The sequence below is a fragment of the Giraffa tippelskirchi genome, chromosome 1 (genome assembly GCF_054371585.1).
Source record: "Giraffa tippelskirchi isolate mGirTip1 chromosome 1, T2T-mGirTip1v1.2.pri, whole genome shotgun sequence".
NCBI classification, from domain to species: Eukaryota; Metazoa; Chordata; class Mammalia; order Artiodactyla; family Giraffidae; genus Giraffa; species Giraffa tippelskirchi.
In genome coordinates, this window is record NC_137275.1 from 202415832 (window position 1) to 202429312 (window position 13481).

At 36.4% G+C, this 13481-nt stretch overlaps 1 protein-coding gene across 9 annotated transcripts in view; it reads left to right on the forward strand.

Annotated features, from left to right (window-relative positions):
- Nucleotides 1–13481, forward strand: part of AUH (AU RNA binding methylglutaconyl-CoA hydratase) — a 188897-nt gene that overhangs the window by 77905 nt on the left and 97511 nt on the right. For 3 of the 9 annotated variants that reach the window (XM_081571581.1, XM_081571603.1, XM_081571620.1), the window contains 2 exons: nucleotides 6352–6444; nucleotides 8495–8551. The exons of 2 other annotated variants lie outside the window; for them this stretch is intronic. In XM_081571581.1, coding sequence (XP_081427707.1) covers nucleotides 6352–6444; nucleotides 8495–8551 — 150 coding nt within the window. Of the gene's footprint in view, nucleotides 1–6333; nucleotides 6445–8494; nucleotides 8552–13481 lie in introns of all 9 variants that reach the window. 4 more of the 9 variants (XM_081571572.1, XM_081571592.1, XM_081571612.1 and 1 more) reach the window with 3 other exon arrangements.

A 13481-nucleotide genomic window follows, 5' to 3' on the forward strand; every position in this document is an offset into this window, starting at 1 on the left:
AAGGTGGATTCTTAACCACTGGGCTGCCAGGGAAGTCTGTACAGAATGCTAATTTATATTAATAGTCAAAAGTACCAAGTAGTTTGCCTATTTAATGATATGAGAGTATTTATTAATTCTCTTGTTTTCTGTGTTCTTTTTTTATGTTAAGGAATCCACATTTCTTGTCATTTTTATTTTATATTTTTATAGAAGTTGTAATGTTAAACATGTAATGTTAAAAACTTTTATCTGAGTAAATATCTTAAATTCTTAACTTCTCACATTTAAAAATAATTTTCATTACTTCTAAAAAGTTAAAGTGTATAACAAAAAGTGTTATATTCTCTAACTTCAGAATTAAGAAAACCTTAGGCATGAGCTGATTCATTTTGAACCCTTCCTACCAGTGCCCTCATCTCCCAGATCAGCAAGTTTCCATTTGTTAATTTCTTTCTCTTTTCCTTCCACTGCGTTGTATAAACCCCACCCTCATACTTCACCTCCTGTGGAACTTGAAACCTGTCTGTTGAACATATCCCTTCCCCCATCATTTTATTCTAACAAAGTAGTATTTGTCAGTTTTCATTCCAATCCCTAAAAAGGACAGTGCCAACGATTGTTCAAACTACCTTACAACTGCGCTCATTTCACGTGCTAGCAAGGTTATGCTCAAAATCCTTCAAGCTAGGCTTCAGCAGTTTGGGAACCAAGAACTTCCAGATGTACAAGATGGGTTTTGAAGAGACAGAGAACCAGAGGTCAGATTGCCAACACTCATTGCATCATGGAGAAAGCAAGGGAGTTCCAGAAAAACATCTACTTCTGCTTCACGGACTACACGAAAATCTTTGACTATATGGATCACAACAAACTGTGGAAAACTCTTATTAAAGAGATTGGAGTACCAGACCACCTTACCTGTCTCCCAAGAAACCTATATGTGGGTCAAGAAGCAGCAGTTAGAATCTTACATGGAACAACGGACTGGTTCAAAATTGTGAAAGGAGTACAAGAAGACTGTATATTGTTACCCTGCTTATCTAATTTCTATGCAGAATAAATCATGCAAAGTGCAGGGCTGGATGAATCACAAGCTGGAATCAAGATTGCTGGGACAAATATCAACAACCTCACATACGCAGAAGATAGCACTCTAATGACAAAGTGAAGAGGAACTAAAGAGCCTCCTGATACAGGTGAAAAGGGAGGGTAAAAAAGCTGACTTAAAATGCAACATTCAAGAAACTGCAAAGAGATCAAACCAGTCAATCCTAAAGGAAATCAACCCTGAAAATTCATTGGAAGGACTCATGCTGAAGCTAAAGCTCCAATACTTTGGCCATCGGATGTGAAGATCAGGTTCATTAGAAAGGATGCTGATACTGGGAAAGATTGAAGGCAAAAGGAGAAGAGGGTGGCAGAGGATGAGATTGTTAGACAGCATCACCGACTCAGTGGACATGAATTTGAGCAAACTCTGGCAGAGAGTGGAAGACAGAGGAGCCTGGTATGCTACAGTTCATGGGGTTGCAAAGAGTCAGACAAGACTTAGCAATTGAACAACAGCAGCAAACTATTTGTTTATAGACTTCTCAGAGTGAAGGGAAAGGGCATATTCATTAATTACATTTTCATTTTTATTTTTCTTCTTTTAATGACATTTTATACTTACCAAGAGTCGGACACGACTGAGCAACTTCACTTTCACTTTTCACTTGCATGCATTGGAGAAGGAAATGGCAACCCACTCCAGAGTTCTTGCCTGGAGAATCCCAGGGACGGGGGAGCCTGGTGGGCTGCTGTTTATGGGGTCGCACAGAGTCGGACTGAAGCGACTTAGCAGCAGCAGCATACTTACCAAAAAATGATGCTTTTTAACTTTCTATTAGCTAACTGTGATTTTTAAGTGTAATATTTGTTTGAGAATATTAGCTAATAAAAATGTAGAGCAAAACCTTGTCAACTCTTTGAGACAATCATTGCCTTTGTGTTTCAGTGTTAAGAACCAAGAATTGTCCTTTTCTTGTAGTCTCTCCATTATGCTTTAGGGATTATGAGGTTATCAAATATTTCTTTTGTAATTTACAGTCAATTTATTTCTTTTACACTTCTGTTTAGTCTACATTTTCAATGCCCATTTTGATGTGAAGAAAAATTCCTCTTCCCATATGCATCAGATCATTTTGTTCCTATTTGAAAAAAATCTAAGGAACTTGAAATAATCCCTATTTACCATGAGTTGAAATTTTCAGAAACTGAAACTTGGTAGTACACATATTTCAAGCCTGGGTTTGATTTTGTGTGTTTATGTGTTTTAGTCTCGTAGATCATATCCGACTCCTTGCAACCCCGTGGACGTAGCCCACCAGGCCCCTCTGTCCATAGCATTTCCCAAGCAAGAATACTGGAGTGGGTTGCCATTTCTTTCTCCAGAGGATCTTTCCACCCAGGGATCAAACCTGCATCTTCAGCATTTGCGGGCAGATTATTTACCACTAAGTCACAGGGAAAGCCAGGTTTGATTTTTTGAAAGCCCTTTAAACTCACTTCTGTTAATTCATTTTCTGATGAGTCAGCTTCCAGCAGATTTAGTGAGTCCTGAAGGCAATTACTGTTGACCAGCATTTTCCACAGTGAGGAGAAAATACTCCCTGTTCCTATTGCTCTCTCCAGCTTAGGATCTCTGCAGTTTTTCTTTTCTGTAGCTCTGCAGGGCTGCATATAGTCATATTGTTCCATTTAAGTATAAAATGAAAGAAGTTAGTAAGAAAAGTAGAGACAATATAGGACAATAGAGAAAAATAGAGACTATCAGGATTAATGGAGATAGAAGAGGCAATGAAAAATCTTGAGGTTTGTTGCAGAGTGGTAAGAAGAATGTTATTGACCAGCTTTATGTAATGTTAATCTTTGTTTCGGAATGGGCGACAAGGTGGTGTGAATACTCTGTTGGAAAAGCATGTATAAAGTGCCAAGGAAGCATAAAGATAATTACCTCTAAAGATAATTAGGGGCTAGCTAGGCATTCTAGGCAGGGGGCAGCTTGTACACAGGTTTGGATGTAAATGATTTCTGAAGGTGCCTTAAGTAGTTTGGGGCTGGAACATGGAGTATGTGTGTGAGGTTGAAGAAGAGGTTGGGTAGGTGGGCAGCCGTTTCTTGTGCCTTGCTGAATTTTTCACTGTTTTTATCTTGCTGCTGCTGCTAAGTCGCTTCAGTCATGTCCGACTCTGTGTGACCCCATAGACGGCAGCCCAGCAGGCTCCCCCGTCCCTGGGATTCTCCAGGCAGGAACACTGGAGTGGGTTGCCATTTCCTTCTCCAGTGCATGAAAGGGAAAAGTGAAAGTGAAGTCACTCAGTGGTGTCTGACTCTTAGCGACCCGACCCCACGGACTGCAGCCTACCAGGCTCCTCCGTCCATGGGATTTTCCAGGCAAGACTACTGGAGTGGGGTGCCATTGCCTTCTCCGGTTTTTATCTTGAATGCGGAATAAATCATTGTACTGTTTTAAATAGAGGAGTATCATGAATGTGTTTGCATTTTAGAAAATTATCCTGCAAGAAATATAGAAGGTATAATGGTAGGGACACATTAAGGATTGTTGTTCAATTGCTCAATCATGTCTGACTCGGCGACCCTGTGGACTGCTAGGCTTCCCTGTCATTCACCATCTCCTGGAGTTTGCTCAGACTCATGTCTGTTGAGTCAATGATGCCATCCAACCATCTCATCCTCTGTTGTCCCCTTCTCTTACTGCCCTCAATCTTTCCCAGTATCAGGGTCTTTTCCAGTGAGTCGGCTCTTTGTGTTAGGGGGCAAAGTATTGGAGCTTCAGCTTCAGCATCAGTCCTTCCAATGAATATTCAGGGTTGATTTTCTTTAAGATTGACTGGTTTGATCCTTCACTGTGAAGGTGAAGGAAGTCAGTTAGAGGCCTCCTGCTTGTGAGAAATGAGGAGGCCCATAACTCTGACTGTAGCAGAGGGAGGGGGATTTGCCAATTTGTGAGCTGTTAGACGGGACTTAGAAAACAATTAGATGTAAGATCCCTGGAAAAGAGGACATTTGAAATGACTTTTGAGTAACTTGGTGAATGGAGATGCTAACCAAATGTGAAATAGAATCTCAAAGAATTGACAGGAAATTGATTTGAACATGATAAAGTATTTAAGTAGAGATGTCCAACAGGCAAGTAACTATAGAGATACAGTTTAGAGAGAAGTTTGGATTTCAGGTGGTGATTTGGATATCGTTGGTATTATAGATGGTGAAAGGAAAGAGACCTCCTGGGAAGAGCTTCTATTGATAGAGGAAGAAGACTGAGTTACATAAGCACAGGCAGAAAGGAAGGCAGGAAAGATGAGAGCAGGAACCCAGCAGGCAAAGGAAGAGAGGAATTCAAAGAGGAGTGTCCAGGATTAAGGTCTCTGATCTTCAGAGGCAACAAGTTTAATAGGGACTGGATAGTGCCCATTGGCTATGGGACAGTATCACAGTGTCACTGGGAAGCGAAGCAAAAACAGTCTCTGTGAGACGAGTGGGACTAGAACTGTGAGGTGGAGGTGAGTGGAAGTGTTTATTCTTTTCCCTCCAGAAGCTTATCTTAGAGGAAGGTGAGCCAAGGCCATAGTGAGGCCTACTTCGGGAAAGATTTTGATGAGAGAGACTTGAGATTGGGGAGATTGGGGAGGTAGCAGATTGAAGGAGTCTAGAAATAGGATAATTTCTATAGCTAGCTTTGTAGAAAGGAAGGGGGTTTGGGACCTGTGTAACACTAATTCCATTTTACTTGTAGTGGCTTGAGGTGATCGTGGGAACCATTCAGATTAATTTGCTATTATATTACATTGTCGATTTTACTATTTTGTCAGACAAAATAAAATTTTATTTTTTCATTACACTCATTTCCTGACTCTAAACACTGACATTGCTGTCTGTTCATTTTTTCATCGAGTGTGCTGTAAAGCACATTGTGTGGAGCACCTTTGAATTTGCCCTGTATTTTCAAGCTGCCACCTCCCCCCAAAACGCTCAGACAGGTACAAATAGTGAAATATGCCCCGTTGCAAAGACTCGTTCATTCCTGCTCAGCTAGTAGTGCTTTTGTCTCAGATGGCAGCATCTATATGTGCTCTATCCCAGCCTTTTCAGACTTTTTCTCTTAGAATAAATTTGATAGATTTCTTCACGTATGAATAAAACTCAGTATACTTCAACACATTTGAATAAACATCTCTGTCCGAGGAATTTCACATTATCAGAATACCTATGGAAGATAGGCTTCTAGTGATGGTATCTTTTTAATAATTTATTTTTATTCATTTTTATTTTATTTACTTTAAATTGATACATAATTGACATGTAACTTGTGTAAGTTTAAGGTGAATGTGTTGATTTGATATATTTATATATTGTGATATGATTACCACTGTAGCATTAGCTAAAACCTTTATCATGTCACACAATATTATTTCTTTTTTGTGGTGAGAACACATTAAGAGATGGTACCTTTTTAATATCCCCAGTCTATTCATATGTTAAGGTTGTTCAGCCTAAGCTTCGCATTCCCATAGTCAAAAATAGAATTAATAGAAAGGATTCTGCACTTTACATAATAATTAACCAGTTTTTGAACCAGTTATAAAAAAATCTATATATTATCACTTATAAAAGTTTCAGTAAAATGGTAATCTGTTTCTGAACTAACGAAAGTCTGATTTTGAGTTTGTGGTTGGCTAACCCCTTCCCAGTCATACTTACAGGCAGATTCGAGTGTCTCTTCCATCTGAAGTGTGTGGTATTTTCTAAGAATTATTCATCGTGTGTATATGTGTGTATGTGCGCTCATTGTATTCTTACCAAGTGGTAGAACTATTGGGTTGATGCCTTGGCAACCACTGAGACTGCTTCTGTCTTGTTTGAGTAAATATATTACTTCTCTGAATGAGGTTCTATCATTCTAAGAACCAAGGTAACTTGTAAAAGGGTCATGAATTATCCATTATACCTAAGTCATTTCAACTTGAAATTTATATGAACCAAACATCGCATAAAAGACTTTAGGTTCAAAGATTACAAAGTCAGAACTGTGATTCTGTTAATTCAACAGAAAAGTATTTATGAAAGCATTTCAATAGTATGGTAAGATTTAAAGATATTACTGCATATTTTATGTGGTAGAACACTATATGATCATTACATTTTCTAGAATCATGATGAATGAAATGCTTGTTTAGTTAAAAGTAAAAGGTATACAAAATTCTATAGATAATATTCCATTTAAAATTATATTTACATTAAAAAATGTAAAATAATTGCATAGAACATCCTTACTGAAGAAGCATGAAGTCTTTCTTTCTGTTCCAGCTAATCTTCCAGTGCCAACCATTGCAGCAATTGATGGACTTGCTTTAGGTGGTGGACTTGAACTGGCTTTAGCGTGTGATATAAGAGTAGCAGGTGAGAATTAGTCCTATTAAAACTTAGCTTTTTTTCTATTAAGTTTTGAGAATTTGGTATTGAAACTCCAACTAAAAATCTTAATTTATCTACTTAAAATAATTGCCCTATATAGTGGAGCTATATGTAACTTTGTTCTGTATTTTCCAAGTCTCCTGTAGATGTTTTTATACTTTCATAATTTAAAAAATAAAAAAGAAAGAAACATAACTTTTAAAAAATGAGATTTATATTTACTGTATGTGCTCAGTTGTGTCCAACTGTTTGTGACCCACTAGACTGTGGCCTGTCAAGCTCCTCTGTCCATGGGATTTTCCAGGCAAGAATACTGGAGTGGGTTGCCATTTCCCCTTCCAAGATCCCTTGGATCTATCCCTGAATCAGGAATAGAACCTGTGTCTCCTGCATCTCCTGCATTGGCAGGTGGATTCTTTACCTTTAGATAATTCCAAATATTTTTTCCCCTGTATTGTTGAATACAACATGTAAAAAAAGTCACCTGTTAAGCTTAATGAAGTATTTAAAATTTCCAGTTAAGGAAACAGTCTTTTATAATATCTTTTTCAGTCTTAGCAGGAGTAAAGGAGAACAGAAATTGGATCAGATGGAACTGAATTTGGATCTTAGGTCCTGTCATTTTTAGATCAGTTTCCTCCTCTACAATGGGGGAAATGAAGGTTTCTGTTGTGAAGATTAAATGAATTCACCTCCAGTATGTGCCTAGTCCAAGCATGTAATAATTATTAGGGCTATGGTAATGACTTAATGTCTTTGAGGTTCACTTTGTTCCTGCAAGGTTTTCTGAGTATTGGATGAGGTGATTATGAAAATAATAAAGGAAATAATTAGTGCTAACCATGTGCAGAGTATTGACCTGGTGTTTACCTAATACTCGGCATATACTTGGGCTCACTTAATCTGCCTAATAGCCCTGTGAGATAGATAAACTTTTGGTGCTTGAGGAAGCTAGGGCTGAGACAGGTGAAGAAACAAACCACAAATCAGTGACCAAGCTGGGATTTGAACCCAGGCAGTCTCATGTCACAGCTCTCACTTCTGTTACCCTTCCAGAGCACTGCATGCTGCCCCTGCTATCCTCGACACTATCTTCTGTATGATCACAGTGCTGTCTGTATCATTGTCCCTCATCAGGGCAACAAAGAGGGACTCTCGGACCAAGGACGGTGCAACAGGCAACAAATATTTGTCACTGTTCTTTCCCTGGTTCCCACTATCTCTTCTGATGGAGCTGCCTGTTAAATGTAGAATCACTATAATTATATTTTTAATAATTTTATGGTAACTGGCTCTTGGAATTTGTAGTTACTAATTTATGTGTACTTTCCCTTTTCAGTTTATTTTAGATTTCTCTTTTCTTGACAGATCTTTGGATTTTAAACTGAAAAGTCAAGTTACATGCAATCCATCTCTGAAAGAATGCAAGTTCTGGGAATTAGGAGATAGGAAGTAATCCAAGCACATTTGGATATGCAAATAAAGAAATAATTAAGATGTTTTAAAGTAGCTGTGAAAACAAACATGGAAAGAGGAACCCTATCCAGCTGTCAGAACGTAAAACCATTTGTCAAAAGTAACTAGAGATTTGGTCTTGAAGAGTTGCCATAGCTGATAATGATATATTAAGCTATTTGATCTGGAGGACTGTTCAGGCAGCTAAAGAATTCTTACTTGTCAGACACAGTCTCCCTCCTGATCCTGAATAATGAATGAGATCTATGCCTTCAAACATGACTTGGCAGTATCAGGTCAAATTATGTAGTTAACACCCTTGGTCTTTCTGCATCAAAAATTAATTTGCTGCCAAGCAATTTTTAACAGAAAATGTTGTGTGAATCTCTTAATATATATCATTTAGAATGTTTACTTATTTCCATAACTGAATGCCTTCTGGAGTGATTTTTAAAAAGATTTATGACACAAATTTAATTAGTAAACAGAATATTTCTAGCTTATTTTACTAACTTTTTCAAGTCATTATATTTGAATTTGATGATGTGGATGTTACTTAATTTTCTTCTTTCCTTTTTAGCTTCCTCTGCAAAAATGGGCCTGGTTGAAACAAAGTTGGCAATTATTCCTGGTGGAGGTATGAATTGTTCATGCCTGTCTTGATCTGTCCCTCGAAACAGAGCATAAGGCAAAAAGGTGTTAGTTGAAAAGGCAACAAACACTTTGGGTAAAGAGACTAATGCTGTGTTGTTTGCTTGTAGCAGAGTGCTTATTCAAAAGGTATTTTTTGGTTTCTGTAGGTGTGGAGATTGCAGACACGTTGCCTGTTGCCCTCTTGCTCTCTTTTTGTGCTTGTCCTGTGCTTTTCTGTATGATTTCTTAACTTTAAAATTATTACACTCGTCACATGATTCTTGAAGGATTACACTTGTATTTTGAAACTTTAATGTGAGTATGTAAATATGTGTGCCCTCAGAGCCTTAAACACACAGATCTCAGTGGAGGAGCGGGCAGAGGTTCCCAGGCTTCTTGCCCGCTTGCTTGTGTTTCTGTGCAGCTGGACAAAAGTTGGGGTTGTTTGCTAGGCTGAATTTGGATCTGAAGAGGTATTATTTCTTCTCTGTTACTACAAAAAAGATAGTTGAGCTGCTGCTTTTGGAAGATTAATAAAGCACTTTTCCAGCATTGATAATGAAATCTTTCATCACAAGGTAAATCTGAAAATTTTGTTCTTTTGTCTGCTGCAGAGAATTTGTAGACATTGCCATTCTGTTGAAGTCTTCCTTTCAAAAAGTAAGCTTCATCTGAGGCTGTACTCTTTGATAACTCGTTAGTTTATGAATGAAATAACAATAATAATTAAAAATTTAGAGCAGTGTTTGAACACTTCTTTTGTACTGAGTTAAAATTATCTTTTTAACCTTATTATAAGAATATTTATCTTGATTAGGGTGTGTAGGTAGAAATTGAAACGTAATTCAGTGAAATTAAAGACTACCTGGATCAATGTGTATGATTCACTAAGTTTTCTACTTTGGTAATGTGCAAAAAGTAATATTCTTGTAAATAAAAGCATTTACTGTCTACCTGTTTTACCATGCTAGCGTTTTTCACTCATGAAAAAGCCAAAATGATTTATAAAGCTTTAGCTTCTTCTGTTTTCTGTTGGGGGCTGCCTGTGTCATATTAGGTCCAGAAACTAGCCTTTTCTTTCCAATGTACTTCAGTTTTTGGGGTCTTCTGCAATAGTGGATCCATTAATCAGAACCTATGTTTTGTATATATGATTGAGTTTGGATTCTCATAAATACTGTTATTTTAAAATTTTTTATTGAATTTATTTGTTATAAAATTCGGAATGCTTTAACATTTTCCATACATTTATAAAGGATAGTTTTCTGTCTTTTTTTTCTTCCCTTTATTTCTAAGTGAATCTGAAGTAATATATGTCAGTTGTTCCATATATTATCATATGTGAAACAGAACACCATTCCAGGTTCGATGCATGAGACGAATGCTCAGGGCTGGGGCAATAATGGGATGACCCAGAGGGATGGGATGGGGAGGGAGGTAGGAGGGGAGTTCAGGATGGGGAACACATGTAATCCCATGGCTGATTCATGTCAATGTATGGCAAAACCCACTACAATATTGTAAAGTAATTAGCCCCCAACTAAAATAAATAAATTTATTTAAAATAATAATAATAATAAAGCTTTCAAGTTCATAGGGCATGTAATTATGTAATATTGAATTTATTGAAAATTAATCTAACTTTGTAAAAAGCCACATATTCACTTTTAGATAATAAGAGGTGCATGCAAAAGTTTTTGCTTCACTCTTATATTATGGTTATTAAAGTATCCCAAAGTAAAGTCTGTTTTTCTTTTTGTTTGTTTTAATAACAGCAGAATAGCTTAAGTAAGCATTTTTTTAAAGTATATCTAAAGAAGTTATTTCTGAAAATTTTATGGAAAAAATCCTCTTCTGTCTTATGCATATAAAATTTTTTTTTAATCCACAAGTATTTTCTCCATTTTCATTTTTCTCCTTCCCTTTCTCTTAGATGATCTTCCTATGAAAATACTGCTTATTTTTTCTTCTGTTTTTAAAGTTTCGTTTTTTTTTTTTGATGTGGGCCATTTTTTTTTTAAAGTCTTTGCTGAATTTGTTACAGTGTTGCTTCTGTTTTCTGTTTTGGTTTTTTGGCCGCAGGTCACCTGGGATCTTAGCTCCAAGACCAGGGATTGAACCTGCTCCCCCTGCATTGGAGGGAAGTCCCCTGTGTTATTTTTTCTTAAAATTGTTTTTAGATTGGTGGGTTATCTATGCCTAAAATGATCTCTGGGATGTTCCCCTTGCTTTTTTTTGGACTATGAATGTTGCTGCGGTTATGAAGAGCTTATTAGTATAGTAGACATAACAGACTACACTGAATTTTTTTCTCCCTTCCTCGTGGTACCGAGCTTGCTTCATGTTGTAGATGCTCATTGAGCAGCCAGGTGCTCCGGACCCTTATCAGTGAGCCTGTCTTCAGTGTCAGTGGCCCCAGCCTTCCATCTGTTTCAGACAGTGGTGGCTGTGGATAAAAGATGGATAGAAGATAACTAGGAAGAATTGAAATACAGCAAGAGTATTGTGGGGAAAAAAAATAAGACTTTCCTTTCCTTTTTAATACTATGGATGGAATAAATATTTGGGGGTAAAATGTATGGATTCCATTCAATCTAGAAGATATATGTCTGTAAGTCTGAGAAATAATGTTCTTCTAAGTTACTACAAGTTCATGGTTTCATACTGGCCAGCATTTGAAAGTTAATCCAAGTGAAACTGTACCCCTCTCCATTTGTATTTACTATATGTTTGATCAGCTGCAAGAGTTAACGTGATGCTCTTAGTTTGCATATTATTATCACTTCTAACCACTTATGATAACAGTTTACTGAGAAACGATCAAAACCTGACATTTACTTTTGGGTTTTTGTTTCTACTTGAACTTGAGTCTGAACAACATGATTATTTTTATGGTATATTTTGTAGTTTTTCTTATAATGCAACAAGTTAAATTATAAAATGATTGTTTTAAAGTGATAGTACTATTTCTAACGAGTGTATTAATGGACCATCACTGTAAGTTTTAGGTTTAGTGTTCTAAATTTCAGTTTTTACTTGACTATTAAAGTTACATAGTTAAAAAAAAAGTAAGATGTAAAGAAAGGTAGAAACATACTAAAGCCAAACTGAACTTCTTTAAGTTGTATTTTGTCAGATACAATTAAAAATGGAGTGTAAGTGACTGTCATATACTTAAACCAGTCCCTTTATTTGTTTTGTATTGATTTATATAGACAGATATAAAATACAAAAAATACAAAATAAAATTTAATGATGTAAAGTTTAAAAATCATTAATATTGTTACCCTAGGATCTTCCTATGATATTTTAAATTACATTTGGGATTTTCATATACTAAATAGCCCTATCTGTTCTCCAGTATTTTCACCCTTAAGAAAGCAGCTAAACTTCCTGTCTTCTTCCTAACTGGGAGAAGGCTCCAGTACTATAAAATAAAATTCTCTTTTGGAAATAGCTCCCCAAACAATACTGCCCTTTAACATGTTTATAAGACCACAGTAAAACAAGTTCAGGGGCTTAAGATTTTGTTATTTGACAGTTTAGGAAATTTCTGTTAAATGTGCACAAAAAATGGTGGCAGTATCTTTTATTCCCTGCCTCTGTTTAACCATTTTTACAGCTTCTACTAGAGGATTTGGGGTATATGTCAGGAAACTTTATTATAACTAAGAAAACTGTTCTTTGCTTTTTGCTTAGATATATACCACTGTGGACAAGATGTCTAGTATTTCCATTGCTCTGTGGTTGTCTTTCATTCTCTCTAGCCTTTTTTTAAAAAAAGAAATATTCAAACTTTAGGAAATATGAAAGGCAGTGAAATGAACCTCTTCATACCTTTCGCCAAGGTCTCTCCTCATGCCCTGTCTCCTTCCACTCTTTGTCTCTCTCTTGTATGCATATCACTTTTTTTTTTTTTGCTGAACCATTTCAAAATAACGAGGTGAACCTTTAAATATTTCAGTGTGCTTTTTATAAGAATAAGAAAGGACTCTTTAACCACAACCCTATTGTAACACCTAACAGTATTAAAATTAGTATTCAGATTATCCTAGGTTCAAAATGTTGTTTGTAGTGTTTTTTTGTTTTGCTTTTCTAATTCAGAATTTATTTAAATGTCACACGTTACATTTTTGTTTGCTTTTTTAAAGTTTTCCATCTCTTTCTGTTTTTTAGAACAGTAATCTTTCTAAAAAAAAGTCAGACAAATGATCTTCTTGAAGTTTGCACATTCTGGATTTGACTGAGTTATTTCCTCATATTTAGGTTTATGATAAAAAATTTTTGCAGAGAATAGTAAGTGGGCCATGTTCTATACTTCCTTTTCTTTTAATTTGTTGGTACTTAAGAGTTAGATTGTCCCACTTTGGGTGACAGTAACTTTGATCACTTGGTTAAGGTGATGACTTAACTGTGCGTACACTTTCAGTATCCGAAAAGAATCTTTAATTATTGTTGGTATTGACTGCTTCCCAAATTAAAAAAAGAAAGGAAGAAAGAAAAATGAGTTTTTATTTTATTTTCCATTAAAAAACCAAAAAGAAGGAAGGAAATGAGAGCATTCAGATTTCACAGGACCAAAACAAGAGGCCCCAGTTTTGTCTCTTTCTTCTCCCCAGGATGAGGGGTTTGGGACATCACTGCCTGTCCCACTGTAGGCTCTGTTTAGCAATAAGGCGTCTCTTGGCATGGTGTCCAGGAACTCTATTTTAAGGTGTGTCTATGAAGTAATGACAGATTTTTAAATCCAGTGTGTGTGTTGTTCTGAACACAGTAGTCATTTTGGAAAGTTTTGTTTATAGCCTTTGTTGAAATCTTCTTAGAATTTACATCAGTATCTGACCTTATTCTTTTGAATATCTTCAACAGTGACTCATCTTGATCCTGTGAGGGTGAATTTGAGTTTCAAAAATAGCATAGGACCTTTCTGTGCC